A 26,994-nucleotide genomic window follows, 5' to 3' on the forward strand; every position below is an offset into this window, starting at 1 on the left:
TCTTTGTTTTCAAATCACCATCGTTTGTGTACTGAACTACTTCCCTGGTTTCTTCAAACTTGTCTCTGTCCTTGAAAATGCCCTTCTTAGAAAACACCTTTAGGGCTTCCCTGGTGGTGCAGTGGTTAAGGATCCGCCTGCCAATGTTGGGGACACGGGTTCGAGCCCTGGTCCAGGAAGTTCCCACATGCCGCGGAGCAACTAAGCCCGTGCGCCACAACTAGTGAGCCTGCACTCTAGAGCCCTCGAGCCACAGCTACTGAGCCCACGTGCCACAACTACTGAAGCCCGCAGGCCTAGAGTCCGTGCTCTGCAACAAGAGAAGCCACCGCAATGAGAAGCCCGCGCACCGCAAGGAAGAGGAGCCCCCGCTTGCCACAACTAGAGAAAGCCCACGCGCAGCAACGAAGACCCAACGCAGCCAAAATAAATAAATAAAATAAATCTATTTAAAAAACAAAACAAAACACCTTTAATTCCCACTGCCACTATCTTAGCTCAGTCCCTCCTTCATCCTTTGGCACACAGCAAGTATTAAAAAATTAGTAATTTCACAAAGTCAGTCAAACACGTAAAGCTCTAACAAGTTGCAGCATCTGGCCTGAAACTCAAGTGTTCTAGCACCGGTGTGGACATCGGAGAGCTCTTCACATTCTACTGTACTGACGGAACCCAGACTCTAGGGACTTCACCTTCCAAAAAAAAGTTCTACACTGGAGTCTCAATTCTTACCCCACCTGGTATGCAATGCAGAACTAGATTCTAAAAGTTCCCTTCTCGGGCAGTGAAGCTTCGAGGTCCTCTTCACTAAGAACTTTGATAAATGTTTAAGTAGTGATCTTTTCTTTCTCGCTTGCCTCCATTGCAACATTTACTGATCTCAGCTGACAGGAGATAACTACCCCATCCACTGCAGCAGGGAAGCAGTGACGTCACGCCTAGAATTGACTGACCCCGTTTTTCGGGCTTCGCAGACCACGGAGCTACAAAGGCCGAGAGGGAATGAGTGGGAGGCAGGAGACCGCAGTGCCTTCCCTCTCCGAGCCAAGCCTGCCTGGCCCGCGCAGGCCAGCGGCCCCCGGGCCGGAACCTCCTGCGGGACTGCAACAGCCCGGCTAGGAGGCGAGCGAGTGGGTGTGTGTGTGGGGGGCGGCCAAACTTCCTGTCCCGCGCTCGAGCTGCTTCCGGCGGGAGCCGGAAGACGCTCTGTGTGGACAGAATTCGTGACCGACTGACGGACGGACGGCTGCCCGGGACGGAAAGGTGAGCTCCGGGGTGGGCCTGACCGACCCGCTCGGCTAGGTGGTCCCCGAGAGGGAGGGAGCCAGTGCTGGCTCCTCGGGGGCTCGGGCCGAGTTTGCCCCCGGAGAGGACAGGGAAACCGCCCCGGGGCACCCCACCCGGATCTGGAGCGGCAGGTCTGAAGCCCTACGGCTTCGGCTCTTCTTCTCGCGGGCTTTTGGGGCAGATGTTTCGGCTCCTTCGCTTGGTTTCGGGGCCAGGGGCATGGGGACAAGACCAACCTGGAGAAAGCTAGAGTCAGCGAGTCCCCGCGGCGGGGGCTCCCAGACTGCACCCTCCGCGAGGCCTGCCTGCGGACCTTGGGGCCCTTCACTAGGCTGTTGTAATGGGGGAACGAGGATGCCAAGGCGACGCTGACCTGGACATTTCAGCCCAGATCTACCGTCTTCTTTCATACGTCCACTTACTTTCTCGGTCTAGAAGAAGGAAGACTGCCGACTCGGAGGGTCTGGGCCACTGGTTTCTCCTTCGCGTGTCATTTCAAGGCGAGGGTGTGGGCTGTGAGAGTCTACAGCCTTATGCATTTCGCAGGTTGAAGTTTCTTCAGAGAAAAGAATTCAGTTAGTTTATTAAAGTTTATCTCACTTGCTCATGAGGCTCTGAAATGCATTTAGGAACCATTTGGCAGTTAAATATTATTAACTTGGAACTTAAGAATTTGTATTTCTTCCTCACTTTGGCACAAGGACCAACGCAGTGTATTTGCAAAGAGAATAAAAGAAACATTTAAAAATAAAGCCAGGGGCATTTTGTTATTGTTAGGGAGTGAGAAGTTCCATTTTGTGTTATCTTCGTGTGAGACAAGGTCAACTAAACTCTCAGGCAAAAGATTTAGGTTCTAGTTTTTTAAGTTTTACATCTAAGTAGAGGTCTAATTTTTGGCAAGTTAATCTCTAGCTTTGGATTTTTTTTTCCTCTGTAAATGAAGGGGGTTACCTATTCATTCAGTAAATATTTCCTGAATGCTTAGTTTGTGCAAAACATCAGTGGAGAAAGGAGAAGGATGAATAAATTCATTGAACCTTAACCAGTGAGAAAAATATGCAGGTAGACAACTAACTCCCAAGGCAAGCTGAAATAATTGCTAAAGAGAGGTTAAACTGTGCTGTGAGAACACCAAGGGAAGGACAGATTTGTTCTGACTGGAGGGAAAGGGGTCTTCATGGAGGATGGCATATGAGTTGGATTTTAAAGACTGGAAAGGATTTCAGAAGATCACAGCTGGATTGGAGGGTTTTATTACTGGAGGGTCTTATTACTGAAGAACTATCACAAGGGAAAGGGACCTTGAGCACTAAAATAGGTTGGAGTGTTCATTTAGTAGCCAGTCCAGTGTGTACTGGAGAAAAGAGTTCATTGAGGTGTATAGTGGATGCTGCAGTTGGAACAGTATTTGAGGACATATTGTTGAATATTTAAAACGCCATACATAGGGATTTGACTGTTAATTCTGAAGCACTGAACTTTGGGTATGGGAAGTGACTTAAGCATTTCTGTGTTTTGGAAAGATAGCTCGAGTGGCTGCATAAAAGATGGAATGGAAAGGGGAATTTTAAGGGCAAGGTGGCCAGTTAGAAGCCTATTTTCATGGTGTAGTTGAAAGATAATGAAAAACCTAAACAGGGCATTATGGTAGGAATAAGTTTGGAGGAATCAGAACCACTGGGATTATTTAAATATGGAGGATGAGAGAGATTGTTCAAGACCTAGAATTTGTAGCTGAGTGGGAGAACAATTGGGCAATAACTGAAATGGATAATACAGGAAGAAGAACAGGTTTGGTGGGGAAGGTGACAGTCTGTATTTTGGACATTGTTAAAATTGAGGTAGATATCCACATGGGGATACCTAGCAAGCAGTTAGAAATGAAAGTTTGGAGTACAGAGAGAGGTCAGAAATAGAGACAAAAATTTGGGTATCATTCACGGAGTCATTCATTCGTTATACAAATATTTGTTCAGTGTCTACTAGCTGCTTACAGGAAGTTTGTATAAAAGCCCTTTAAACTCATAGTAAAGACAATCTCAGAGCTTCACAGTATCAGAAATGACTCTTGGAGACCTAAATTCCTTATGAATTACCTACAATACTTTGCCAGGCACTAGGTGATGGGTTCTGGGTTCTGGGAGTTATAGTAGTGAACAAGGCAGGCTAGTTCTTGCCCTTGTTTATGGAGCTTACAATCTAGGGGGTAGCCAGACAAAAAGTGAATACTGTATCAAAACAAAAGAATTAGAAATTGTGGTAAGTGCTGTAATGGAGACAGCAGAGATAGAAAATAAAAGTGGGGGTATGAGGAACCTTCTTTGGATAAGGTTATCAGGCAGAGCCTTTTTGCATGAGTTGATAGTTAAATAGAGCCCTGAAGAAAGAAAAAGAGCTAACCAATGGAAGAGAAAGCATTCCTAAGTAGAGGAAATGATGTGTGCAAATCCCTAACATAGGAAAGAGCTTAATGTGTTCAAGGAACTAAGGGAAAGTCATCTGGCTGGAGCTTGGTGAGCAAGTAATAGAGCACAACTCTGGAATGTTTTTGGAGAGGAAGGAATGGATCACATAGGTCCTTACAGGCCAGGATAAGGAGTTTGGATTTTTTCTAGATGCATTGAGAAGCCATGTGAAAAAAAATGCAAAAATTCACATTTTAAGATGGTATTAAGTGATGTGAAGAGAACAGAATGGAAGGAGGCAAAGTATAGAAGTAGGGAGACCAGTTAGGAGACAGTAACAGTACTTTAAGGCAAGGTTGATGGTGGCCAGGAGTAGAGTAGTGGCAGTAGATATAGAAGTACGTGGATTTGCGATCTCTTTTGGAGATAGAATCAGGTCCAGACTTGCAGCTGGACTGGATACTGGGAACAAAGGAAAGAAAGTAATAAAAGTGACTTCTAAATGGGGTGAATGGTGATCCTCCCTTGAGCGGAGGGTTGTGGTCAGAGGGGCTGGCAGGGGAGGATGGGAAATAGGCTTGGGAGAGAATTCATTTTTTTTTTTCTTTAATAAATTTATTTATTTTATTTATATATTTTTGGCTGTATTGGGTCTCCATTGCTGCGCGTGGGCTTTTTCTAGTTGTGGCGAGAGGGGGCCACTCTTCGTTGCGGTGCGCGGGCCTCTCATTGCGGTGGCCTCTCTCGCTGCGGAGCACGGGCTCCAGGCACACGAGCTTCAGTAGTTGTGGCTCGTGGGCTCTAGAGCGCAGTCTCAGGAGTTGTGGCGCACAGGCCCAGTTGCTCCGCGGCATGTGGGATCCTCCCGGACCATGGCTCGAACCCATGTCCCCTGCATTGGCAGGCGGACTCTCAACCACTGCGCCACCAGGGAAGCCCGAGAATTCATTTTGAACATGTTAAATTTGAGAGATCAAAACATGAGGTAGAGATGTCAAATAAGCAATCCTATGTACAAGTTTGCAGCTCAGAGGAGATATCTGGGCTATAGATAAAAATTTTGGAGACCGTATCATTTAAAGCCATGAGTTCACACTAGGAAGAGAGTCTAGCAAGAGAAGAGGGCCTGGCCTGCAAACTATCCTGAAGAACATTAATATTTAGAGGATGAGTGGAGGAGGAATATAGGAGTTACTGAAGGAAACTGGAGGAATGGCCAATGAGGTAGGATTAAAATAAGGAAGAAGTATCTTAGAAGCAAAAGAGAGTAAGTAAAGTGTTTGAGGAAGGAGGCAGTGCTTCTAAGGGAAAATATCAGTTATGACTCTGGTTGCAAATGACCAGTTTACTTGAGAAGAGGAATTTATGACAAGGATGTGGGCAGCTGACAGGATCAAAGGAAATGCTGAGGGCCCTGGCTTTGAAAAGGACAGGAATCTGAGCAGCCCCAGGGGGAGGCTGCTAATTGCGGTACTGGAGTGAATGGGCTGCTACAGCAGTTTTCACCTTAGTTACTTCTTTTAGAATTCACGTTCTGAGGAAAAGTATCTGATTTGTTCATCATGGGTTGAGTGTCCAACAGTTGGTCAGGATAGAAAAGAACACCTTAATCTATAATCGCACTAAGAATATATCCAGTGGGGGAGGGATAGATCCCCAAACAAAATGTGCATCCTGTCACCCAAACGGCGGAATGAATGTGGAACAGTCAAAAATAATAGCTGTCCCTTGCAAAGGTCAAGTAAGATGAGGGCAGCAAAGTATCCATTAAATTTGGCAGCATGAAGATCATTGGCTTAAATTTGTCTCTGAAGGATTGCAGAGAAATGGAGAGGTGACTGGAATAAAAATCAGGGCTGTAGGAATGGAGCACCCCAGAAGATCCTGGGAAGAGAAGAGGGAAGGCCCAGGATGAATGCTACGGTTTCTGAGATTCATTCTGGCTTCACAGTTCTATATTCCAAATGTCTTTTATCAGTACCCGTTACCACTTTATCATTAGAATTTAATTAACTCTCATGCTATATCATATACTAGATATGATATTAAAAAATTACTTGGTTTTTCTATTCCTTTCACTACCATTTTATGCCAGAACTTAAACTGCTCTTTTTTAATTTTAATTTTTGGTCTTTGGAATTCACTAACATTAGTAGAATTTTGTTTTCATTTTTTAAGTATTACTGAGTTTTGTTCCTGTCTGTATCTGTGGTCAGCCACAGGTAGAAGTTGGGGGAGCTGAGAAGCAGATTGGCCCATGGTAAGAGAGACTAGTCCTCTTGGTTGAAATTATGTGCTTTATTTTAACCTTTGTGAATAGTGACCAATTGGGGGAGCACAGTGTTTCTCAGTTTCTTCCCTCTTTTTTCTCAAGCCTCCCTCAGTCTTCCCCTTCTTTCCAAAACCGGGTCAAGGTCAAGGCATTTTCTACCTCCCTCAAGAGGATAAGAGCAATACTGGTATTCTGGGCTTTGTATTCTAGGGTGGAATCACATTGCTTTTTGGAGGTTGACACAATGCTCTTCTGTTTCTTTCATGATGCAGAGTATTAAAAGCCCCTGGTCATCTTTCTGTTTGGAATACACTCCCTTCTGTATGGCAGTCAGGACTAAGGCAAGAGACCTGTATCAGCTCTGTTCTCCTTTTGCTTGCTTAGTTTACTTTGGATTGGTTTTTCCCTCCCGGTATTTCTCCATGTAGCCTGCACTGGTTTTAGGCCATACCTACTCTAGGGAAATGGTGTTACCACTAATTCCTGTCTAGTATATGAGAGTTCTTCATTGGGGTGTGGGACCAAAGACTGGTTAATTAGAAAAACTACTTTGTCTTTCTTTGCCTAGTGTGTAGTATTTTCCTTTGCAGACCACAAGGAGGTTTGAGGTTTAAGTAATCTCAATTTCACCAAGACTTTTATCAATGGTAATTGCTGATTGTTTGTAATATATACTTATAGCAGGTTTATATCTATGGTTTTATATTTTAAGACTGATTCTGTGTTAAACATATGTATTTTAGACACTTGAAAATACTTTATAGTGTTTTTCAATCTGTGAGACATAACCTGTTAATAGCTGTGAGAACATTTTCATGGATCTTATCATTTTAAAAAAAATTCAAAGTGCATGAAATTAGTATATGTTAGTATTTTATTGTTTTATGAAAATATGTTATTTGTGTGTATCTCTGTGTGTGTTTCATTCTCTGAGTTATGATGGAAAATGTATCTTACTGTGGGTTGCAGTCAAAAAAGTTTGAAAACCACTGCTCTATAGGAAATTTGGACTCAGTAACAAAAAGCAGATTTCTTAACCTTTTATAGTATACTAAGCATTTGATAGATTTACTTGTTTCTTAAGTACTTATGCAGAACTTTGTTTATGAAGAATTTTGTAATTATTTCTATTGACTGATATATAAATAATCTTAGGGTAGACCTATTTCATTTCTGTATTTCAGATAAGTTTCCCAGGGCCAAGAAGATGAATAGCTTGCCCAGGTCTCAACCAACGAGTCAGAGGCAGAATTTAGATTCCTTCTTAAGAGACCTTGGTTTGTTGTTGTTTTTTTTTTTTAAACATCTCAGCTTCTTTATTAAACTTGTTCAGCTCCTTAGTGTTAATGCATAATTTGCTGGATGATGTTGAGTGTACTGTAGAAAAAGAATACAGTTTATCAAACTTCAGTTCCCAGGATTTATTTATGTGGCTAAAAACAGAAAGAGAGTTGTTCTCAGGATGATCATAGAGATTGCTGTTGTCCTAAATCTACTTTGCTGTTGTTAGGCGTTCTCTCGTTACTTATTCCCAGAACTTTTCAGGGCTTCTTGTGTTCTTTGCTTTGGTTCATTGCAAAGGTTTGTGTTGCCTGCATTTTTTTTTTTTTTTTTAATTGTATAGCTACTTTATTTATTTATTTATTTATTTTTGGCTGTGTTGGGTCTTCGGTTCGTGCGAGGGCTTTCTCTAGTTGCGGCAAGTGGGGGCCACTCTTCATCGCGGTGCGCGGGCCTTTCACTATCGCGGCCCCTCCCGCTGCGGGGCACAGGCTCCAGACGCGCAGGCTCAGTAGTTGTGGCTCACGGGCCCAGCTGCTCCGTGGCATGTGGGATCTTCCCAGACCAGGGCTCGAACCCGTGTCCCCTGCATTAGCAGGCAGATTCTCAACCACTGCGCCACCAGGGAAGCCCTGCCTGCATTTTTTTTAACCCTTAGGCTGACTATGGGGTAATATATTCAATAATAGCAGTGGCAGGGTCAGTGGATTTCTAAAAAATATAATATGTGCTAGACCAAGATTGTTCCTTTAAGCAGTCTAATATGCTTTCGTGGCCATAGGGAACCATGCACACAGTAAAATTTAGTTGTTATGAACTCTTCATCCGGAGCCAAGATTCCTTATTTATGATTTGTGGAAAATAGGATTTGATGTGCCTGGCCTTTGTTGCTGATAGTTAAATATCATTATCTCTTTTATTTTTTATGGAGCTAAATTAGTAATTTTTCTATTTAGAAGGAAATAAGAATACAAATTTTGTCTGTCTGGGTAAAGATACAAAATAAAAATGAGCAAATATTACTGTCCACATTAAAGGACTTTGGGTGATGTAGGCGACTGCTTGGTATTGCATCTCTAATCTCTTATCTTAATTAATATAAGAAAGCCTGGGAAGAAATTTCCTCTGAGACCCATAATTATCTTGAAAATAGCTTCCCTTTGAGTAAAGCAGTGCCTTTCACTCTAGTGTCATGTAAATTGCATTTGAAGGAAAGACATTGCATTGGACACTCCCCCCCACCCCATACTGGTGAATTATTTTTATTATAAATACTTTAAATATACTCAAACGAAAAGCTAGGTAATCCTTATCCCTCCTGTGTTGAACCCCTATACCTTTTAATCAACTATAAAATCAAAACAGATTTACAAATAATTTAGTACTAGCAATGGTAGGGTCAGTGGAATTTTTAAAAATATATAATAGATGCTGAAGCAAGGTTGTTTTCTTAAGCAATCTAATATGTTTTGATGGCCATAGGAACCATGTATATAGTACAATTTAGGTTATCAGTGTTATGTCCGTTGTTACCATGGATTTATATCTTTATGAGTAAGTATATAGATGTAAACCATATCAAAACCCAAGAAAATTCAAATTAACATTCATATTATGTTGTAGAGATGTCGTTTTACTGAAATGAAATAATGTTGATCTGAATAGTGGAAAGATTTAGTTTGGATTCACTAATATATATAATCCGTTTCTATATTTTAACTTTAGTAATAGCAATGTAGAGAATATCATACAAGGTACTATTTGTGATGCGAAGGCATGGTGAAGCAGTTTACGAGAATCAGATCTCATATTCAACCAAAACTGGCCAGAAGTCCTTGAATGCCAATTTCAGTGATAACTTTGTAGAGTTAGAGTTACCTTATTCAGAAGAAGATAAGATTTGTGTTGCAAATAAAAAGGTAACACAGTGCTCGCTTCGGCAGCACATATACTAAAATTGGAACGATACAGAGAAGATTAGCATGGCCCCTGCGCAAGGATGACACGCAAATTCGTGAAGCGTTCCATATTTTTGAGGACCCAACACAGCCATAAATAAATAAATAAATAAATACCCCCCCCAAATTCTTAAAAAAAAAAACTAGTAAAAAGCAACTAGCCCCATAGAAACACAGGCTTTAAAAAAAAAAAAAAAAAAAAAAAAGGTAACACAGAAAGGGAGAAAGTTTGGGCAAATCTTATATCTGGTAAGGGACTCGTATCTAGAATATATAAAGAATTCTTACAACTCAATAATAAGAAGACATCTCAATTTAAAAATGGGCCAACAACCTGAATAAGCATTTCTCCAATAAAGATGTACAAATGGCATATAAGCACATGAAAAGATGCTCAACATCATTAGCCATCAGGTAATGCAACTCAAAACTACAATGAGTTACCACTTCACACTCAATAGGATGGCTGTAATAAAAAAAGGTGTATCTTAAAAGGAGAGGATAGGGAGAAATTGGATCCCTCATGCACTACTGGTGAGATTGTAAAATGGTGCAGCCACTTTGGAAAATAGCCTGGTAATTCCTCAAGAGGTTAAACACAGTTACTGTATCACCTATCATTTCCACTCCTAGATGTATACCCTAAAGAGTGAAAACATATGTCCACACAAAAATTTGTACATGGGACTTCCCTGGTGGCGCAGTGGTTAAGAATCCGCCTGCCAGTGCAGGGGACATGGGTTCGAGCCCTGGTCCGGGAAGATCCCACATGCTGCGGAGCATCTAAGCCCGTGCGCCACAACTACTGAGCCTACGCTCTAGAGCCCGTGAGCCACAACTACTGAGCCTGCATGCCACAACTACTGAAGCCCGCGTGCCTAGAGCCTGGGCTCCACAACAAGAGAAGCCACTGCAATGAGAAGCCTGCGCACCACAACGAAAGAGTAGCCCCCACTCGCCGCAACTAGAGAAAGCCCGCACACAGCAACGAAGACCCAACACAGCCAAAAATAAATAAATTAATTAATTTAAAAAAATTTTTACGTGAATGTTATAGCAGCATTATTCATGATAGCCAAATTGTGGAAACAACCCAAATGACCGTCAACTGATAAATGGACAAATAAAATGTATATCCATGCAATAGAATATTATTTGACAATAAAAAGAAATAAAGTACTGGTACATGCTATAACAAGCATGAACATTGGAAACAGTATGCTACGTGAAAGCAGCCAAGCACAAAAGATTACATATATAATTCCATTTATATGAAATGTCCAGAATAGGGAAATCCATAGAGACAAAAAATAGATTAGTGGTTGCCTAGGCTTGGTCAGGGGAAGGTTTGGGAGGAAATGGGGAGTGATTACTAATAGGTTTCTGTTTTGGGGTGATGAAATTGTTGTAAAATTGATTGTGGTTATGGTCGCATAACTGTGAATATACTAAAAAAATTTAGTTGTACTTTTGAAGTGAGTGAACTGTATGGTGTGTGAATTACGTCTCAGTGAAGCTGTTAATGTAAAAAAATATTTGAATTGTAGTTTTTGAAGTCTGTTAAGTGGGTAACTTGAATTGGGAATAGAAATTTTTAATTGCATATTTGCCATCACACTTCCAGCTAATGTACATAGCAAGTTGCTGTGTTAAAGATGAGATCCACCCAATACACTCGATATGGTACCGAGTGCTCCAACACAGATTCTTTTGAGGTCATCCTGCCTATTCTGCTGCATCCTACTCATCTCTCTCTTGTTTATACAGTAAACATACAAACCACAAACTGTGTACCAAAATTGTGTGGTAGAACTCAGTTATAATATGGTTACTGATTTGTTCCAGAAAATGCATGTGTTAATTTTTTAAAAATTATCATTGAAATGATTAAAATGAAACATCACATATAACCATGAGCCTTAGAAACGGTGATCTAGAGGTATCTATTAAACTGTAAGAGAGGTGGCAGCTCCCTTCTCTAAATTGTTATTACAGATTTGCAAAAATGTCTAAAATATAGTATATCTGATTTTTTCCCTTGTTTGGTACGCATGTTCATATACTTAATTTTTAAAAATTTTCATTAGGTAAAGATATCAGAAATGGAGCCAGTGCCATTAGTTTCTAAGAAAACTAACAAATATACAGGACAATAAATAGTTGTCTAGTTTCTTAGAGATTTTACAGTCCTGGAATCTTAAAGTTGGAGGAACCCTAAGGTTAACCTAAACAAACATTTGGTAATTTCTTGGCTTCTTGAAATGAGCTGGAATTGGGGAAAAGGAATTCTTAATTCTTGAATCCTGATGATTCAAGATCAGAGCTAGAGAGATGTAATTACTATTCATGCCAGCCTGCTCTGTGGGTGGGAATGCTGGCTCTGCAGCTTAATAACTTGAGCAAGTAACTGTACTAAGCCTTGGTTCCTTCCTCTCTGAAAAGAGGGATGGGTAAACTACATTGAGCAGTTATAGTGCTTGAATAAGAAAAACGTATGTGAAAGGAAAAGTCAGGTATTTATGACAGCTTTATATGGTAAACTTAAAATGAGCCTTTTCATTTACATCTTAATACATTTTTTTTATGATGAAAGTGAGGATTTCTGGAAGCTAGCAGTGGGGAGAGGTTTAACCAACAGGAGAATAAACATTTATTCACGTACTTCTAAATGCCCTTTTTGTAGAGTAAGTCTTTCTTATTCTAACTTTCCACTCTACCTCGGTACGTATTGAAAACTCCCATCCTGGGTGTATTTTACACTGTATGCTTACTTTGTATATAATAGTGCTTCCAATTTAAGCAAAAATTGTGCGAAATAAAGTGGACTCATTTGCCAAAATCCTGAAAGAAAAGTTAAACTTTAAGAAATTAAGAATTTAGAGGATGGGAGGACAAGATGGCAGAGTAGAAAGACCTTGAGCTCACCTCCTCTCATGAGCACAGCAAAATCACAGCTAACTGCTGAACAACCATCGATGAAAAAGACTGGAACCTACCAAAAAGATAATCTATATCCAAAGACATAAAGAAGAAACCACAGCGAGATGGTAGGAGGGGCACACTGGCGATATAATCAAATCCCATACTCCCCAGCTGGGTAACCCACAAACTGGAGAATAGTTATATTGCAGAAGTTCTCCCATGGGAGTGAGCGTTCTGAGCCCCATATCGGGCTCCCCAGCCTGGGGGGTCTGACATCTGGAGGAGGAGCCCTCAGAGCATTTGGCTTTGAGGGCCAGTGGGGCTTAATTACAGGAGCTCCACTCTTGGAGGGTGCATACAAGGTCTTGCACGCAATGGGACCCAGGGCAAAAGCAGTGACTTCATAGGAGCCTCGGCCAGACCTACCTGCTGGTCTTGGAGGGTCTCCTGGGGAGGATGGGGGTGGGGGTGGGGGTGGCTGTGGCTCCCCTTGAGGACATTGACACTGGTGGCAGAGATATCGGGGAGTATTCATCAGTGTGAACTCTTGCTGGAGGCTGACATCTTGCTTGGGTCATTATCACCAAGACCTGGCCCCACCCAACAGCCTGTAGTGCTGGGATGCCTCAGGCCAAACAGCCAACAGGGCAAGAACACAACCCCACCCATCAGCAGACAGGCTACCTAGAGACTTCCTGATCCCACAGCCGCCTCTAGACATGCCCCTTGACTCGGCCTTGCCCACCAGAGGGCCAATACCCAGCCTCACCCACCAGGGGGCAGACACAAGAAGCAAGAAAACTACAGTCCTGCAGCCTGTGGAACTGAGTCTGCAAACACAAGTCAGAACCTACCCTGTGACCAGATGGTCCCTGGTCCTTGGGTGATGAGAGGGGAGTATACTGCTGGGACACCTGGACATCCCCTACAGAGGGCCACTTCTCCAAGGTTGAGAAATGTAACTAACCTACCACATACATAAAAATACAAATAGAAATTTAGACAAAATGAGACGGCAGAGAAATATGTTCCAGACAAAGGAACAAGATAAAACCCCCAAACAACAACTAAGTGAAGTGGAGATAGGCAGTCTACCCAAGAAAGAGTTCAGAGTAATCATCATAAAGATGAACCAAGAACTCAGGAAAAGAATGGATGCACAGAGTGAGAAGTTACAAGAAGTTTTTAACAAAGAGTTAGAAAATATAAAGAGTGACCAAACAGAGTTGAAGAATACAATAACTAAAATGAAAAATACACTGGAAGGAATCAGTAGCAGAATAAATGAAGCAGAACAGATTGGTGAGCTGGAAGAAAGAATGGTGGAAAGCACTGCCACGGAACAGAATGAAGGAAAAAAGAATGAAAAGAAAGGACAGTTTAAGAGACCTCTGGGACATCAAACACACTAACATTTGCATTATAAGGGTCCCAGAAGGAGAAGAGAGAGAGAAAGGGCCTGAGAAAATATTTGAAGAGATAATAGCTGAAAACTTCCCTAACGTGGGAAAGGAAACAGTTACCCAAGTCCAGGTAGTGCAGAGAGTCCCATACAGGATTAACCCAAGGGAAAATGTGCTGAGACACATAGTAATCAAATTGACAAAGATTAAAGATAAAGAGAAAATACTAAAAGCAACAAGGGCAAAGCAACAAATAACATACAAGGGAACTCCCATAAGGTTATCAGCTGATTTTTCAGCAGAAACTCTGCAGGCCAGAAGAGAGTGCCACAGTACATTTTAAGTGACAAAAGGGAAAAACCTACAACCAAGAATCCTCTACCCCGCAAGGCTCTCATTCAGATTTGATGGAGAAATCAAAACCTTTACAGACAAGCAAAAGCTAAAAGGATTCAGCACCACCAAACCAGCTTTACAACAAATGCTAAAGAAACTTCTCTAGATGGAAAAGAAAAGGCCACAACTAGAAACAAGAAAATTACAAAATGGGAAAGCTCACTGGTAAAGGCAAACATACAGTCAAGGTAGGAAATCATCCACACACAAACTAGTAGGGAGGTTAAAAGGCAAAAGTTTGAAAAAAAAAAAAAAAGGCAAAAGTAATAAAATCATCTCTATCCACAAGAGCAGTTGAGGGATATGCAAAACAATTAGATGTAAAATATATCAAAACCAGTAATCATGAGAGGAGGAGAGTGAAAATGCAGGATATTTAAAATGCATTTGAAATTGAGATCAGCAACTTAAAACAATTGTGTATATATAGACTACTATACCAAAATTTCATGGTAACCGCAAACCAAAAATCTATAATAGATAAATACACACAAAAAAGAAAAAGGAATCCAAACACAACACTAAGGATAGTCATCAAGAAAGTAAGAATTTAAAGTAAGGGGGGGAAACAGCTTCATGAGTGTCCCGTGGGGAAACACTGTTCAAATTTTGACTGTGTAATTACCTTTTATAAAAAATTGGGAAATTAAGAAAAGAAAAACGTCACACCAGCCTACCACCCACCCAGTACAGTGACTATCATGGCTGTGTGAATTTCCTTTTACTTTTTCCTGTGCTTATCTTAACTAGTTTTAATAGCAGCAAGTGTGTAATTTTGTGTTTTGTTTTTGTAATTTAATGTCATTAGCATTTTTGTTGTTGCATTGTTTTCATAACTGTATTTTTGAGTCATACAATGTCCTACTATAATCAACCATTATCTAATCGAATATATATGTATATTTATATGTTGCTTACAGTTATTTATTATCACAGATGATAAGGTGAAATTCTTTGAGCATATAGCTTTTTCCATACTTAAGACCTTTTCTTATTTTTTATTTTATTTATTTATTTTTAAATTTACTGAAGTATAGTTGATTTACAGTGTTGTGTTTCTGCTGTACAGCAAAGTGATTCAGTTATATCATTACATATATATGTATGTGTATACTTTTTCATATTCTTTTCCATTGTACTTTATTACAGGATATTGAATATAGTTCCCTGTGCTATACAGTAGGACCTTGTTTATCCATTCTATATATAATAGTTTGCATCTGCTAATCCCAAACTCCCAATCCATTTCTCCCCCACCCCCTTCCCCCTTGGCAACCACAAGTCTGTTCTCTATGTTCTTAGAATAGATTGTTAGAAATTCTACATTAAAGTACATCTTTTTATGGGTTTTGATATCTGTTGGGCTTGTTCTATTTTAAAACAAGTGTTTTGGGCTGAATTCTTTATTTGCTTGCTTGTTGTGATTTTTGGATATGTAAAGAAGTGGCTTTGTTTTTTTAGCTACATTTTCCTACTGCTCTGAATTCTCTCTCTCTTTCTTTTTTCCTTTTTTAGGCTAAATTAATTACCCACCCAGCACAGCATCTTAGAGGAAAAGCATAGCACTTCCTAGAGGAGTATGAGCATAACAGGAAGGTGTCATTGACTCTGAATTAAAATTTTAACCTGTCCCCTGAACAGCTACAGGATTTGGAAGCTGAATCAATGTTATCAGATGAGTTAGAATCCAAACCAGAGGTGAGCCCAGGCAACTGGTTTCCTTTTCTTTTGGTGGGCTGTATTCCAGAGTTTGTTCTTAGTTCAGGAGTCAGCAAACTTTTTCTGTAATAGTGCCAGGTAATAAATATTTTAGGTTTTGTGGGCCATATGGTTTTGGTTGTAACTACTAGTTTATTATTTTTCTGTTACTAAGTACTTTCTCAAAAATTTAAAAATTCAATTCTTACCTTTTATGACTTTTTATACTTGTTATTTAAATAAGTGTAAATTATTATCCATTTACATAACTACATAATGACAAAATTTATGTCTATGACATATATGTAATATTTACTACCACAAACGATTTTTTATTAATTTTGTATATATCTAAAAGTGTTTTGTTTTTAAATGTGATTAGGGGATTTAAACATTTAAAATTTTTATTCATTTTTCTCATTTTAATTTTAGAACATTTGTGTTGCTTAGTGGAAAGATCACTGAATTTGGAATCATGTTACCTAAGTATGAAGACTGACATTGCTCTTAACTAGTGATGTGACCTTGGACTAGTCATTTAGTGTCTTCAACTTGATTCCTTGTCTTTAAAATACATGTTTAATCTTACTAAGTTACAGTGAGGATTAAAAGAGCCAATACACAGAAGAGTGCTTTATAAAATATAATCAGTACAATGCAGTTGAATTTGTAATAGCCACCATTTAAAAATATAATTATTTTTATCATTTCTCTGTTTTGTGGAAGGTGATAGAAGTTAATTATACGATTCAATTTTTATCTAGAACACTTGATAAAAATAATTTAAAATATTATTTTGTAGTTAATCTAGTTTTTCTATGAATAAGGTTGAGACTAGTGAGCAATCAAGACTTAATTACATCATTGCCTTTTGGTAAATTCAGAGGTTTAGATCCATTCATAATAACCTGTATTATTTGTTGTCTCCACATCTCCCCTTTCCCCTTCAGCTGCTGGTACAGTTTGTTCAGAATACGTCCATCCCACTGGGACAGGGGCTAGTAGAATCAGAAGCTAAAGACATTACTTGCTTGTCCCTCCTTCCAGTGACTGAGGCCTCAGAATGCAGTCGGCTAATGTTACCAGGTAAACATTAAGATCACCAGAGATAAGATAAACAAGTCTTAAGAGCTTAGCCTTCTCTGTGGTACTGGTGGAATGTGATAACTGACTTTATAACTGACTGGTAGAAACTGTAAAAATTAGGACTGTGGAGAAAAAGCAACCATGGGAGTCATAGGTGCATTGTTAGTTTATTTATTTATTTAAAAAAAAATTTTTTTTTTGGCCATACCGTGTAGCTTGTGGGATCTTAGTTCCCCAACCAGGGATTGAACCCGGGCCCTTGGCAGTGAGAGTGTGGAGTCCCAACCACTGGACCGCCAGGGAATTCCCTGCATTGGTAGTTTAAGTCATAGGAATGGATATGAACACCCATAGAGTGAGAATGAGAAGAAAAGGAGGCCAAGGCAGAACTGCATGGAACTCCCTATTCAAGGTATGGGGTGAGGCAGGAGAGCCTGTGAAGGAGGGAAGAAAGAAAGGCTAGAGCAATAGGGGGAATACTGGCATAGAGTGCAGGCATGGGAACCCAAGGGAATAGTCAAGTGTGACAAATGCTTCTAAGAGGCCCAGTGAGGCAGGGACTGTCCCAATGAGATAGGGTCAATGAGGTCATTGTTGACCTAGGCAGGACCTGTTCCTTGGAGAGGGAGTGGAAAGCCAGGCTGCAGTGGGTTGAGGTATCAGTGCAAGTTGAGGAAGTAACTATACTTTCTAAAGGCTGTCTTGCTATGGGAAGGAAAAAGAGAAGGACATAAAGTACATTAAAGAGTTCTTTTTTAAGATCTGAAATATTAGAGGGTGGTTTTATACTGAGAGGAAAGAGCCCATTAGAGAAGCTGCAAACACAAAGAGTAGATAATTGGTGAGGAGGCTCCAGGAGAGGTAGAAGGAAGTAGAATGCTGAGCATGGGTAGTGAGATTAGCTTTGGATGAGAAGAAGGAGATCCTATCACTTGACTATTAGGAAGGAAAACATTATTTTTGGATGCAATGGATTCTTTATTTTCTAGAAATTGAAATATTTAAAATTTGGAATATTAATGTTAAATCAGGGGATGGTCACCTATTGGTGACGACTTATTTGTTATAAAGTCTTCTGGTTACTATCCTCTAGTGGTGTTCTTTTTTGATTTTTGAAGTGACTTAAGGGCAGATATATTCAACCAACCAGTGTTGATTTAAGGTTTCTCTATCTGGCTCCTGTCTTTCCCACATCTTCCATCTCTCAAGTCCCATTTTTCTACTGGTGTGTTGGGAGTGTTTCCAAATCCATGGATTTTCAATATGTGAAAATTTCCATGTGTTAATAAAATTTGATCTTCATTAGGCTTTTTTTTCCTGAATTTTCTCCCCCAATTTTAATTTATTGAATAAATATTTTGACAATAATAAAGGAAATGAAAACAGGAACAAAAGCATCCATCTTCTTTTCTACATTACCTTCTTTTAGTTTTAATTTTTTTTTTTTTTTTTAATAGCTACTTTATTTATTTATTTATTTATTTTTGGCTGTGTTGGGTCTTCGGTTCGTGCGAGGGCTTTCTCTGGTTACGGCAAGTGGGGGCCACTCTTCATCGCGGTGCGCGGGCCTTTCACTATCGCGGCCCCTCCCGTTGCGGGGCACAGGCTCCAGACGCGCAGGCTCTGTAGGTGTGGCTCACGGGCCCAGCCGCTCCGCGGCACGTGGGATCTTCCCAGACCAGGGCTCGAACCCGCGTCCCCTGCATTAGCAGGCAGACTCTCAACCACTGCGCCACCAGGGAAGCCCTAGTTTTAATTTTGATTTAAAATATTTTAGACAACCGGTTATAGATAATAGTAAATGAAAACCCATGTACTCACTTCCCAGCTCATGAAACGTAGTATTACAAACACAAATGTATCTGTACATACCTCCCTAACCTCATTCCCCTTCCTCCCAAATATGTGTGAATCATTCCATGCATGACCTACATATTTTCTTTTTAGTTGGGATATGTGATAGACACAGAAAAGCACAAAACTATATGGATATACCTTTTGAAGAATTATTATAAAGGAGATAGCACCACCCAATCAAGAAGTAGAACGTTGCCAGCTTCCAGGCCCTCCATGGGTTCCTCCATGATAAAAGCAACCTCTTTTCTTCCATAGGTCACCACTGCCCTCAATTTTTTGGAAATTCGTTCTTTGTTTTCCAAGTTTAATCACCCAAGTCTAATTTTAGCTGATTTTGGACTTTAAATGAGTGGAATCATATGAGTGTATCTTGTTGTACCTTTTATGTTTGTGAGATTCATCCTTGTGTGTAGCTCTGGTTTGTTTGGTTTCATTGCTGTATAGTATTCTGTTATATGAGTGTACCACAACTTCTTTTTCCATGCCACTGCTGATGAATATGTAGTTATTTTCCAGTGTTGTATTATGACAAACAGTGCTGCTATGAACTTTAAGAACAGTTTTTTTGTGGTAAAGTGTATATAAAATTTACCGTTTTAACCAGTTAAATTTACCATTTAACCAGTTGTGTGGCGTTAAATTCATTCACTTTGTTGTACAACTTCATTAGGCTTTGGAATGGCAGTGCTGTCCCTAGACTTCCACTTTATTTCTATAATCTTACCTGTTATCTCCTTGAAAGAAGAAAATAATGTAACCTGCCTTCTATAAAGATGAATGAAACCCCTGAAAACATCGGATGCTTTAGCACTGTAGTGCAATTCTTCATTATATTGCAACTAAAACCTTTGGAAATTCATCCCCTCCCTTAGAATAAAGTTCTAGAAGCAAGTCTTCTGAATTATTTCTTTACATCTGTTGTAAACCCAGAACCATAATGAAACACACTCATGATTTTATACAATTTCAGTTATATCCCAGGCTGTGATTTTTCCCCTAATGACTCACCAGAACTGTCACATACATGTTATAAAAATTAGAGAGAGGTATCTTTTCCCAAGAAAAATAGTTTAAAATTTAGATCCTGTTCTTGAGTTCGTATTCACTGTGCAACTGTATTTTTCAAGGGAAATATACTGATTTGGGGGCTCAAAAGGACAAAGGTCTATAATGTCCAAATGTGGATGGCTCGTTATTAGTTACCACCGACCATCAGAGGAGTCTGCCCCTCACATTTGGTTGACACCCTTCAGCTGCCTTTCACTCTCTCTTCTTTTCTGAGGCAGATTTAGTATTTATAAAATGAAAATGCTGTCTGCTCCTGTAAGGGTGTTAGATACCACTAAGGGATGTTACAAGGGTGTTAGGTACCATATATCAAAATGGTGAACTCCTTGGTGATAGGCGCTACATAAAGCTGTGGTATTTTCCCTTTACTAGATGATACTCCAAATCATACTAACTCCTCCAAGGAGGTTCCTTCCTCGGCTGTGTTGAGAAGCCTTCAGGTGAATGTGGGTCCAGACGGAGAAGAGACGAGGGCTCAGACTGTGCAGAAGTCTCCGGAGTTTTTGTCCACTCCAGAGTCTCCTAGCTTGTTGCAAGATCTACAGCCAAGTGATAGCACTTCTTTTATTCTTCTTAACCTAACAAGAGCAGGTATTCTTTACCCTTTTCTGACTTCTCCTCATGCTTAAGAAAAAAAACTGGGGAGCAGGGAATAGTTAACTTAGTCATACTTAAAGTGGAAAGAAACTATTATTTTATTATTTTGGAGAATTGGTGTCGTTTGGTGATCAATTGGATATGTAGAGGGAGAAGGCAGACTCTAAGATGACTCAAAAATTTTTTGTTTGGGAAATTTAAGTGTTGTCATTCACCAAGATAGTGCACACAGGAAGAACAGGGCTGCGGGAGAATGATTAGTTCCTGTTGATATTGAGATTTCACAGGGACATTTAGGAGGAGGTGTCCTTTAGAGAGTTAGAAACAGGAATCCAGAGTTCTAGAGAGGTCTGGTGTGAAATAAGTAGTTTTAGTGCTTATCAGCATTCAGGAAGTGTATGAAACAATGAGCATGGATTATTTGATTCAGGAGTAGTCTGGAGCATAAAGAGAAAAGAAGGCAAATCTGGGACCCTGAAAAAAAATTTTAAGAGGGTAACAGAAGAATGGGAAGCAGCTTCTAGAGAGAGGGATCTCAAGAAAACAGAATGAGAATGATGTGCGGGGAGCCAAGGAAGGAAACGTTTTAAAGAAGAAAAGGTACAGAATCATGCCAAATACCACATACTGGGCCAGTGAGATGAGGACTGGGAAATGTATGTCCGGCAAACTTAGCAAGAGCAATTGTTATTGAGGTAGTAGAGGTGGAGCTTAGGGTTAAAGAGATAGGGAATGGACAGCAGGTTAGAAAGTAGATACACAAGTTAGAAGTTAAGAAACTTCAAGAAACATGACTTTGAAGGAACAGGTGAGAAGGTGATATTTAGAGACATACTTGGGATTTTTCTATTCTTTAAAAAAAAAGATGGGAGAGACTTGAGCTTGGACAGATTGAAAGGCTGAAAGGGAATCTGTAAGGTGGCCACTAAGGAGGAATGGGTTGAAGTTGGGAGAGAGGAGAAAACTAAAAGATAGGATTGGGATCCTAGAGGTGAGGGTTAGCCTGGTTGCTGGGAAAGACCGTTTTGCCTCTGAAACAGGAGTAGGTAAGATAAAGAGCAGCCTGTCAGCCGGGAGTGGAAAGGTGATAACCTAATCTTGTATGAGAACAGAAGCTTGAGGGGAGAGGTGAAAGTCTGGAATAGCTGATCAGGACACAGAGTTTCTGAGCCAGGGCCAATCAAAGGATTACTTGATGGCTAACTTTCATATATCCTCTTGTTTCTTCCAGGTCTGGGCTCTTCAGCTGAACACTTAGTATTTGTACAAGATGAGGCAGAGGATTCAGGGAATGATTTCCTCTCCAGTGAGAGCACAGACAGTAGCATTCCATGGTTCCTCCGGGTTCAGGAGTTGGCCCATGACAGTTTGATTGCTGCTACTCGTGCACAACTGGCAAAGAATGCGAAAACCAGCAGCAATGGTGAGACCCCTGTGGTGTTTTCCTTTCCGGTATTCTGTGCAGAGATTTTGGTAATACAATGGCTATATTTTGAGTTGCATATAATCCAAATTACTTTATTGGTAAGAGCAAAAGGCTAGAAATGTGTAAATTGTTTTTCTTATTTTCTAAAAAATAACTCAGCCATGCCAGATTCATGTGCAGAATCAGCTAAACTAGCACTCTCAATTGTCAGCTTTAAATAATACTGAACCCCTTTTAAAGGAAAAAAATTTTTTGCACATCTTGGTGTTATCTTGAATTGTTTTTATTGTGATGGTCCTTATACTTAGAGCTTTTACACCATTATGAAATTAAAACAGTTTTATCAATTAATAGAAATAAAACTACAAAACCAATAAAAATAAAATTAATTTTAAGTCAGTGTGGCAGATGATAATGTTTTGCTGAAACTAAATTGCTGCTCATGGCGATTTAGCAATTAGCAGCTACCATAGTGCTGCTTTTTTGGGGGTTGGGGGTGGGCAGGGCAGGGCAGGGAGGGTGGAACCGATTCACCAGAAGACCTAAATATCCAAATAGGGTATAGTGTGGTTTCTTTTGAGTTCAGCATGCCTGTACTATTTACTCTGTGCCACTTTTTTTCTATCCAGTAATTTTCAAAGTGTGGTCCCTGGATCATCAGCATCACCAGTAATTTAGAAATGCAAATTATCAGGTCTCATCTTACTGAATCAGAAACTTGGAAGTTTTTAGTAAGCCCTCATTGTGGTTATGATGCATGTTAAAGCTTGGGGAACATCGCTCTATTCACACCACTCCTAAACCACTGCAAAACCTTTGCTTGTGTAGCATGCCATAATATTTTTTGTTTTAGGTCTGTCTCTGTATTTTCTCATTAACCTGTGACAATTAAGGTAGTACAAAAAAATTATTGAGATAAGGTACATAGTGTCATTACCACAAACATACTATCACTTCCATCTAAGTTGAAATACAGAAATATTTTAATTTTGTGTGTGATGCTGTGTATCAGGAGTCAGCAAAGGACCAAATAACCACCTGTTTTGTAAATAAAGTTATATTGGAACACAGGCATGCCCTTTAATTACTAATTGTCTATGGTTGATCCTGTGGCAAAGTTGAGCAGTTGTGACAGAGACCATATGGCCCTCAAAGCCAAAAATATCTGCTCTTTGCCCCTTTACAGGAAAAGTTTACTGACCTGCTCTATACAGTACTACTTTCACTGGAAATTATATCCCAAATGCAAAGACCTTGCCCACATAACTGTAGGATCTTTAACGTGTTTACAGTGTTATTCAACATGTACCATATAAGGTGTTGAGTTTCTTTGTCTCTCTTGCTCTCTCTTTTCTTGGGGGGTGAGGGAGGGGGAAACCATTTCATCAGATGACCTCTGAATATCCAAAACTATCATTGGCTGAGGTCATTTTAAGCTAATCTGTCTTCTGCAAACAGAGCTTTGTTTTCAAAAACGAAGTAATTTAGGGAGCACTTTGAGAAATTTTATAATGACTCAAAATACAAGACAGGTCACTCTTTTCTGAAGGATTTTTTCCCCCCCGTTATATGATTATATCAATGTTCTCATTGTATTGATATCTACAAAATTGAATGCATGAAGCCCCAACTGTCATCAGTTTATACTTTTTTTTTTTTTTAATTTCATTTATTTTTTGGCTGCATTGGGTCTTGGTTGCTGCGCGCAGGCTTTCTCTAGTTGCAGTGAGTGGGGGCTACTCTTCGTTGCGGTGCGCGGGCTTCTTATTGCGGTGGCTTCTCTTGTTGCATAGCATGGGCTCTAGGCGCACGGGCTTCAGTAGTTGCAGCACGTGGGCTCAGTAGTTGCGGCATGTGGGTCCTAGAGCGCAGGCTCAGTAGTTGTGGCACACGGGCTTAGTTGTTCTGTGGCATGTGGGATCTTCCCAGACCAGGGCTCGAACCCGCATCCCCCACATTGGCAGGCGTATTCTTAACCACTGCGCCACCAGGGAAGTCCTGTCACTGGTTTAAATCTCTGGATTAGCATGGGTTTCTACAGACCTTTCATTAGAAATTAATTAGCTGGAGCTCTTGAGTTAGTGGGAAATTTTCCTTACAGTATATGCACTTCTGTGCTGTTTAAAATTTACCCATGTTTCAATTAAACAAACAAAAAAACTATGTGGGACAATATTTTAAAAGAACAAGTTAATTAATATTAACTAGCAAAAGGCATCTTAGGTTCCGCTCTGACCTTGGAGCAATTAGTTTTATGATTAGCGTTTGGTGAAGTACAGCAAGGAGAATGTAGGGCAGGAAGAAAGTAAGGTTAATAGATGGGACAGAAACTGCCTTTGACCAACTGTCAGGTTCCCGGGAGTGTGATAGGTATAACATATTATCCTACTCTTGGCTTTTGAGAGGGAAATTTGGGAATATGAATCTTATTCCTAAGGTATATGTAGTGGAAAGATAAACTCCATATGTTTATAACAGAATTAAGTGGTTGTGAATGTTTTTCTCTATTGATGTCCAACTATGAATTGAAGAAAATGAAAGAAAGGGTGCACCACCTGCTAATCCGGAATTTATTTAAAGATTCAGTTAACTGATTTCGTTTAAATTTAAGGAAGTCACTGCACCATATGCTCCTCTCCTCCCCTCCTTTTATTCTATTGAACAAAAAACTTGAGCAGGTATTATCTCTAACTTTTAAAAATGTGGTAAGAAATTTGAAAATGAGCTGAGTTTTTGCATTCTTAGATATTTTGTAACTAAGGAGGGGTGGTACAGGAAATTAGAAGGTGATTCTTATTCTCTAGAACGATAGAAACAGCCAAATTGACTTCAGAAGATAGAAATCTAAGAATGGCCATCTACAAAATAAATTACTACTGTAAGTTCACAACTAAGCCAGACTGGCTGCTTCTCCTTAAAATACAAGTTTTTATTACCTAGAGCTTTAAGTCATCTTCTGTAGGACCCCACTCCTGGTGTTGACATACCTGCTTCCTTACCAATCTGTAATGCAAAATAGGTTGAACTCTGCTTTTTGATATGAAACCATTTTGGATATTTCTTACATTTGCCAAAGAGGCCTAGTCTTGTGGCTTTTTGTAGTTCTGTGGATTAAGTAAGGGGATGGGGATATAGAGCCCTCTCACTTCTGTTAAATGAATGCAAAGAGAGCTGGGGAAGATGAAGATCGATATGTGATTAATGATCACTAGGAGTGGCTTTATTGTTTGAACCAAAGTATCTGAGTGGAATCCTTCCCTAGATTACAAATATGTGACTCTGTTACAGGAGAAAATGTCCACCTTGGTTCTGGTGATGGGCAACCGAAAGATTCTGGGCCCCTTCCTCAAATGGAGAAGAAGCTCAAGTGTACAGTTGAAGGCTGTGACCGGACGTTTGTGTGGCCAGCTCACTTTAAGTACCACCTCAAAACTCATCGGTGAGCAAACCTGAGATTCCATACTTGGAGCTTAAGAAAGTTGATGCTTCTGAAGGAACTTGACAGAAGTCCCCCCACTTGACAGATTAAAGGAAAGCAGGGGCTCCAGCTGACTTGTGGTTAAGATGTCTTTTGTTCTTTAATAGAAACATTTGCATTGTCTCATTTACCTTGTTCTTCACAAATATTTAATAAAACATTTGGCACCTAAATATCTTAGAGCAAGAGTTCTCAAATCTCATCATAAAACATAATGTCTTGGAGAACTCAAAAATTACACATAAGCTTAAGCCCCACTCTAAACCTGTGAAATCAGTATTTCAAGAAGTAGGGCATCTGTAGTTTTAACAAACTTCAGGTGATCCTGATACATCTAGATTTGGGATTTACTGTCTGCCTTGAGAGTCAGTAGGAGCTTTGACTTGTCCTCTCTAGCAAAGAGCATTTTCAGGCATTGTTGCGTATGTGATTTTTTTTTTTCCCCAGAAACGACCGCTCCTTTATCTGCCCTGCAGCAGGTTGTGGGAAAAGCTTCTATGTACTGCAGAGGCTGAAGGTGCACATGAGGACCCACAATGGGGAGAAGCCCTTTATGTGCCCCGAGTCTAACTGTGGTAAGCAGTTCACTACAGCTGGAAACCTGAAGAACCACCTGCGCATCCACACAGGTGTGTGCCACCCCGGCATTCCCGCAGGCCGTCTACTGCTTGGCTCGGGGCCTGCTGGCTGTCCTTAGGAGACGAAGGTTGGGGTTGTTGCTAGAACTCTGAGGATGAAATTTCTTTTTTTCAAATGCCTCATGGCACTTTTCAGTTCTTTCAGTAATATGTATTGTCACCTCTGTGTGAGAATGGACAGTTTGATTTCTGTCTCTGGTAGCCTTAAGTAGGAAGGGATATAAGACCGTCACTGATAACAATGATATGATCATATATGGACAGAAATGAGCCTTTCCAAATATCTTCGAACTTAACACAGTTGTAGTTTTGGTCATTACCATTTATTGAGTTACACAAACCACACAGATTCTGTTCTAGGCACTGAATGGGGGGTAAGGTGAGGGGAAATACAAAAGCTAAGATTAATCCCCGACTTTGAGTTTACTTTCTTGTTAAGAGCCTCACAACCTGAGAAACAGAATGGAGAAGTGACTTGTCCTGAGTCAAACAGCATGTTAATATCAACGGAGCAAAAGAAAGATATCCTGATTTCTTAATCTAAAAGCTTAAGGGTGACTTTCCAAGCCACTTGGCCCAGCTGTGCTAAGTCTCTTGCCAGAGCTTAATCACTGAACCCAGACTACTACCGTAGGATGTGTAACTGTTCTTCCCACTTGTTTTTTTTAACAAGGCAGAGCTAGCAAGAGTCAGAATGAAGAGAGAAAATCAGGTCACACTCTGAATAAAAGAAAGCATTTTAAAATATCAAATGCTACAAAGATGACAAGTGGCACAAGGATGAAGAGGTTACTGAATTTAATAAGGCACAGTGAATTCTACTACTTTCCTTAACTATTCAGCTAGATGTTTTTCCTGTTCTTTTATTCAAACTGCTTTCTTGGAGCAAGAATACTCTTTCAAGAAAGAGCTGAGGGGCTTCCCTGGTGGCACAGTGGTTGAGAATCCGCCTGCCAAGGCAGGGGACACAGGTTCGAGCCCTGTTCTGGGAAGATCCCACATGCTGAGGAGCAGCTGAGCCCGCGTGCCACAACTACTGAAGCCCACACACCTAGAGCCCATGCTCTGCAACAAGAGAAGCCACCGCAATGAGAAGCCCGCGCACCACAATGAAGAGTAGCCCCTGCTCACCGCAACTAGAGAAAGCCCAAGTGCAGCAACAAAGACCCAACACGGCCAAAAATAAATAAATTTTAAAAAATAATAATAAAAAGCATTTATT

General features: G+C 40.2%; 1 protein-coding gene and 1 non-coding gene across 6 annotated transcripts in view; both read left to right on the forward strand.

Moving 5' to 3' along the window:
• The first annotated feature begins 981 nt into the window (after positions 1-981).
• The window catches only part of ZNF410 (zinc finger protein 410), a 40,204-nt gene continuing 14,191 nt past the window's right edge, over positions 982-26,994 (forward strand). The window contains exons 1-7 of one of the 5 annotated variants that reach the window (XM_028167035.2): positions 982-1,263; positions 15,440-15,622; positions 16,573-16,708; positions 20,006-20,224; positions 21,462-21,653; positions 24,945-25,095; positions 25,582-25,763. In XM_028167035.2, coding sequence (XP_028022836.2) covers positions 15,590-15,622; positions 16,573-16,708; positions 20,006-20,224; positions 21,462-21,653; positions 24,945-25,095; positions 25,582-25,763 — 913 coding nt within the window. In that variant the 5' untranslated portion in view covers positions 982-1,263; positions 15,440-15,589. The remainder of the gene's footprint in view (positions 1,264-15,439; positions 15,623-16,572; positions 16,709-20,005; positions 20,225-21,461; positions 21,654-24,944; positions 25,096-25,581; positions 25,764-26,994) is intronic. The other 4 variants (XM_057542400.1, XM_057542399.1, XM_007184436.3 and 1 more) reach the window with 4 other exon arrangements.
• Positions 9,173-9,279, forward strand: LOC114238193 (U6 spliceosomal RNA). Its single transcript, XR_003623605.1, has one exon. It is a non-coding gene; the product is annotated as a U6 spliceosomal RNA (small nuclear RNA).

The sequence above is a fragment of the Balaenoptera acutorostrata genome, chromosome 3 (assembly GCF_949987535.1).
Source record: "Balaenoptera acutorostrata chromosome 3, mBalAcu1.1, whole genome shotgun sequence".
Lineage (NCBI taxonomy): Eukaryota > Metazoa > Chordata > Mammalia > Artiodactyla > Balaenopteridae > Balaenoptera > Balaenoptera acutorostrata.